This window comes from Panulirus ornatus, chromosome 3 (assembly GCF_036320965.1).
Source record: "Panulirus ornatus isolate Po-2019 chromosome 3, ASM3632096v1, whole genome shotgun sequence".
NCBI lineage: Eukaryota > Metazoa > Arthropoda > Malacostraca > Decapoda > Palinuridae > Panulirus > Panulirus ornatus.
The window spans coordinates 56,454,168-56,460,167 of NC_092226.1; the positions used below are offsets into that span (position 1 = coordinate 56,454,168).

The 6,000-nt window shown below is 39.2% G+C and overlaps 1 protein-coding gene across 1 annotated transcript in view; it reads left to right on the forward strand.

Moving 5' to 3' along the window:
* The window catches only part of LOC139762750 (uncharacterized), a 148,326-nt gene extending 143,228 nt beyond the window's left edge, over positions 1 to 5,098 (forward strand). Inside the window, 1 exon segment of the mRNA XM_071687848.1 lies at positions 4,881 to 5,098. Within this exon segment, the coding sequence (XP_071543949.1) occupies positions 4,881 to 5,066 (186 nt within the window). The 3' untranslated portion in view covers positions 5,067 to 5,098.
* The last annotated feature ends 902 nt before the right edge of the window (positions 5,099 to 6,000 follow it).

Consider the following 6,000-nt stretch of genomic DNA (forward strand, 5'->3'; position numbering starts at 1 on the left):
GAGGATATATATGTCAGAGGTGGAGGGAACGAGGAGAAGTGGGAGACCAAATTGGAGGTGGAAGATGGAGTGAAAAAGATTTTGAGTGATCAGGGCCTGAACATGCAGGAGGGTGAAAGGCGTGCAAGGAGTAGAGTGAATTGGAACGATGTGGTATACCGGGGTCGACGTGCTGTCAATGGAGTGAATCAGGGCATGTGAAGCGTCTGGGGTAAACCATGGAAAGTTGTGTGGGGCCTGGATGTGGAAAGGGAGCTGTGGTTTCGGGCATTATTGCATGACAGCTAGAGTCTGAGTGTGAACGAATGGGGTCTTTGGTGTCTTTCCTAGCGCTACCTCGCACACATAAGGGGGGAGGGGGTTGTTATTCCATGTGTGGCAAGGTGGCGATATGAACAAATAAAGGCAGACAGTATGAATTATGTACATGTGTATATATGTATATGTCTGTGTGTGTATATATATGTGTACATTGAGATGTATAGGTATGTATATTGTGCGTGTGTGGACATGTATGTATATACATGTGTATGTGGGCGGGTTCGGCCATTCTTTCGTCTGTTTCCTTGCGCTACATCGCTAACGCGGGAGACAGCGACAAAGCAAAGCAAAAAAGTAAATATATATATATATATATATATATATATATATATATATATATATATATATATATATATATATTAAAAAGAGCGTGGTTGAGAGAGCAGAAGAGGGTGTTTTGAAATGGTTCGGGCACATGGAGAGAATGAGTGAGGAAAGATTGACCAAGAGGATATATGTGTCGGAGGTGGAGGGAACGAGGAGAAGAGGGAGACGAAATTGGAGGTGGAAAGATGGAGTGAAAAAGATTTTGTGTGATCGGGGCCTGAACATGCAGGAGGGTGAAAGGAGGGCAAGGAATAGAGTGAATTGGAGCGATGTGGTATACCGGGGTTGACGTGCTGTCAGTGGATTGAATCAAGGCATGTGAAGTGTCTGGGGTAAACCATGGAAAGCTGTGTAGGTATGTATATTTGCGTGTGTGGACGTATGTATATACATGTGTATGGGGGTGGGTTGGGCCATTTCTTTCGTCTGTTTCGTTGCGCTACCTCGCAAACGCGGGAGACAGCGACAAAGCAAAAAAAAAAAAAAAAAAATATATATATATATATATATATATATATATATATATATATATATATTTTTTTTTATTATGTTTATATTTATATTTATATTTATATTTATTATATTTATTATATATTTTATTTTGCTTTGTCGCTTTCTCCCGTGTTTGTGAGGTAGCGCAAGGAAACAGACAAAAGAAATGGCCCAACCCACCCCCATACACATGTATATACATACACGTCCAGACACGCAAATATACATACCCATACTTCTCAATGTACACATATATATACACACACAGACACATACATATATACACATGCACACAATTCACACTGTCTGCCTATTATTCATTCCCATCACCACCTCGCCACACATGGAATAACATCCCCCTCCCCCCTCATGTGTGCGAGGTAGCGCTAGGAAAAGACAACAAAGGCCTCATTCGTTCACACTCAGTCACTAACTGTCATGCAATAATGCCCGAAACCACAGCTCCCTTTCCACATCCAGGCCCCACAGAACTTTCCATGGTTTACCCCAGATGCTTCACATGCCCTGATTCAATCCATTGACAGCACGTCGACCCCGGCATACCACATCGATCCAATTCACTCTATTCCTTGCCTGCCTTTCACCCTCCTGCATGTTCAGGCCCCTATCACTCAAAATCTTTTTCACTCCATCTTTCCACCTCCAATTGGGTCTCCCACTTCTCCTTGCTCCCTCTACCTCTGAAGATATATCTTGTTTGTCAATCTTTCCTCACTCATTCTCTATATGTGATTAAACGATTTCAACACACCCTCCTATGCTCTCTCAACCACACTCTTTTTATTACCACACATCTCTCTTACCCTTTCATTACTCACTCGATCAAACCACTTCATACCACATAATGTCCTCAAGCATTTTCATTTCCAACACATCCACCCTCCTTCATAGAACCCTATCTATAGCCCATGCCTCGCAACCATATAACATTGTTGGAACCACTTTTCCTTCAAACATACCCAATTTTTGCTCTCCATGATAATGTTCTTGCTTTCTACACATTCTTCAACACTCCCATAACCTTTGCCCCCTCCCCCACCCTGTGACTCACTTCTACTTCCATGGTTCCATCCACTGCTAAATCCACTCCCAGATATCTAAAAGACTTCACTTCCTCCAGTTTTTCTCCATTCAAACTTACCTCCCAATTGACTTGTCCCTTAACCCTACTGAACCTAATAGCCTTGCTTTCATCCACATTTACTCTCAACTTTCTTCTTTCACTTACTGTACCATACTCGGTCCCCAACTTTTGGAGTTTCTCACCCAAATCAGCCACCATTGCTGTATCATCAGCAAACAACAACTGACTCACTTCCCAAGCCCTCTCATCTACAACAGACTGCATACTTGCCTCTCTGTCCAAAACTCTTGCATTCACCTCCCTAACCACTCCATCCACAAACAAATTAAACAGTCATGGAGACATCACATACCCCTGCCACAAACTGACATTCACTGGGAACCAATCACTTTCCTCTCTTCCTACTCATACACATGCCTTACATCCTTGGTAAAAACTTTTCACTGGTTCTAACAACTTGCCTCCCACACCATATACTTTTAGCACTTTCCACAAGGCATCTCTATCAATCCTATCATATGCCTTCTCCAGATTCATTATTGCTACATACGAATCCATCTGTTTTTCTAAGTATTTCTCACATACATACCTGATCCGCACATCCTCTACCACTTCTGAAACTACACTGCTCTTCCCCAATCTGATGCTATGTACATGCCTTTTTCCTCTCAATCAATACCCTCCCATATGATTTCCCAGGAAAGCTCATCAAACTTATACCTATGTAATTCAAACTCTCACCTTTACCTCATTTGCCTCATTAAATATCCTTACCAACCAATCAACAACACAGTCACCCCCTTTTTTGATAAATTCCACTGCAATACCATCCAAACCCACCGCCTTGCCGGTTTTTATCTTCCGCAAAGCTTTCACTACCTCTTCTCTGCTTACTGAACCATTCTCCCTGACCCTCTCACTTCGCACGCAACCTTGACCAAAACACCCTATATATATATATTTCCCATTCCCTTTATTCTTTTATACCTGTACCTTTCATGTGTTGTGCCTACATTTTTCATGTTCCTGGAGAGTTCTTCTATGATCTTTTTCCCATTCCTGTTTCAGCCTTTTTCATTTTGTTCACCATAAGCTCTCTGGGATTAGTGCTTTGAAGGATTTCATGAAAGTTAGTATACATTTACCCCTGGATACAGTTGAACCTTTGAAACATGCAATGCTCTGTATTTTCTGTCAGCTATATTTTTTATTTTCTTTATATCTGATTGTCCTTTACATCTTATAAAGGAAGCATCAAGAATAAACGAACAGTGGCTTCACTTGCACACATCCACTACTGCCATTAACAATTTGTTTATTGGAGACCTTGGTTTTCTCTTCAGGCTGTGTGTATGCAGTTAAGAACATATGTTTTGGCATGTTAAAGAATATCATCAGCATAACTAATAATGTTATTCCTTGTACTTTTCTGGAATTGATTTCAGGAATGCTTTGATTATTACATTCAACAAGTTTGGGCTAAGTATTCCACCTTGAGAAGTGCTGAGTAGCATATCTTCAATCTTGTAGCCCCAATACAACATAGCAGACTTTTTGTGAGAGATAACCAAACACCTGAATCCATTTTTGCTAAATCATACAAAATATCATGCCTATTAGCACCATTTTTTAGTTCAAGAAATGTGGAGTACTTGTGCCGTCAGCCCTGATGACACCAGTCCACCATTTTCATAGGATTTGTTTGGGAAATAGAATTTTCTATTGCCAGTTGTCAAATAGCTACATCTGTTCATTTGACTCTCAAAACTTGCTTTTGAGTGTTTGATACTTCATTTCCTTCACTATCTTACAGCTTGTCCTGGCTTGTTGTAATTTTACCTCACACAAAACATTTTTCATCCTCATCATTTGGCCTTATATATAGTGAGTGAATATGTGGTCGTAGAATTATCTTCAATATTTTGTGAAGTTATTCGTGAATTTTTTGTTGGAGATTACACGTTTACATTTATGGCCTTAACTAAATAACCAACCAACCAATCGACCACCCCCATGTCTGTTCTCCCATATCTAACTCTACTTTTAGTCATCACCTCTTTTTGCATATGCAGCAGCAGCACAAGCACAAAACAATTAAAAGAATCATCTTTCAGTTTGATCCTTATGATAAAATTGTTTTCAAACACCGTTTGAGTTATTCTCTCCTCTCAATTTACTTGATATTCTGTTTAGTTTTAAAGTGAGTTCATTCCTAGCAATTGCCTTTTATCCATCTTTCTAAACTTTTCTTATTCATTCATGTTCATCAATACATGAATCATCCATACTTTTCAGGTTTGATTTCTTCATATTTGAGTGCAGTCATAATGCAACTGCTTTACTTGTATTTCAGCAGAAATAGCATTCAAAATTCTTTAGAAAATATCATAAACTTTTATATTTAATCTGTGGCTTCATAGTGCACAGAAGTATAGTGTGACCTAGTTTGACAGTATGCTATCTTGCCTAAGAGCATAATAAGGTTATACATTATATAGAGATGGATAGAAGTTTTTTGCATTTATAAACTTAATATAAGTTGCACAGATGTTCACAATTCTTGCAATTACTACTATTGAGTCATTTCATTAGTGCACCTTAAAGTTTGCCATGCTTAGCAAAATCATGATTTCAGTCACCAAGACCTGAGGTTGTGTTGGTCCTCTCTAGAAGCCGCTCGGTAACCCCACAAGAATCTAACACGACAGAGTCAGAAGGCAGCTTTGTTCACCGTCCTGCTCTCATTAACCATGTTACTTCTCCCAGACCACCCAAGATACTTGAATCACCAATGGATAGCAAGAGTCTTATCTCAGGTTAGTCCTGTCATTTTTTTTCAGCATACCTTTTTCTATTTGTAACTCCTTCTACATAACTGACAGAGACAGAAGTATTACCTTAGGATAAGTGGTGATCTTCTCAAAGAAAACAGGGAAATTTTGTCTGTCCAATGGGCATAATAAAGTGCCATATTTGGTGTTTATAGGGGGCCTATTGAAGGAGGAAGTGTAGTAAGTAAAGAGACAGCTACAAGTGTGTCATCACAAAAAACGATTGGGGACAAAATTATGTAGAAATAGTGTGAAGGACAGGAGGTAGAAAACAAATTAATTGTCTTGGGAGTGATTGTTATGAGGTGGAGAGTTCATGATTGGCTCCAAACCTTAGCATACAGAAATTTTTAGGGCATCATCCCCTGCAACCATCTGATTTAGGTAAGAAGATATCAACCAACCCCTGTGGTGTCCTTTAAAGTCTCATAAGTGTTCTCAACTTGTGAATAAGAGGATGTCAAAGGCAGTAACAGTCAGCAGTCATGATAGCTGACAAGTATCTGGAGTTTGACTCTAAAGCTAATTCAGGACATCACTGCTGTAGTACTTAAAAAGATCAGTAAACTTCACAGTGTCTTTGAATTTTTATGAAATGAGATTATGCTTTGCTTTTAGCTAAATCAGAGAAATAAGATGGACCATATCAGTGATGCATGTTAGAGGGAGATGCTGAGAGTAAACGTAAACACAAGACACTAGTTTTTGAAAAGGAGGGGAGATAAATGTGTAGAGTCAGTTTTTTGGTGAAGAACTACATGTTTTAGATGAGTTTTAAAATTTAGGGGTAAGGATCAGTGAGAATAGAATTGAGAATCTGAAAAGGAGAGCAGCTATTTACAAGAGAGTGAAATTGGGGGTGTGATGAAAGCTCTAGTAAGTAGGTAGAAATATAAACATGGAGTGCATAAGAAGCTTGTATGA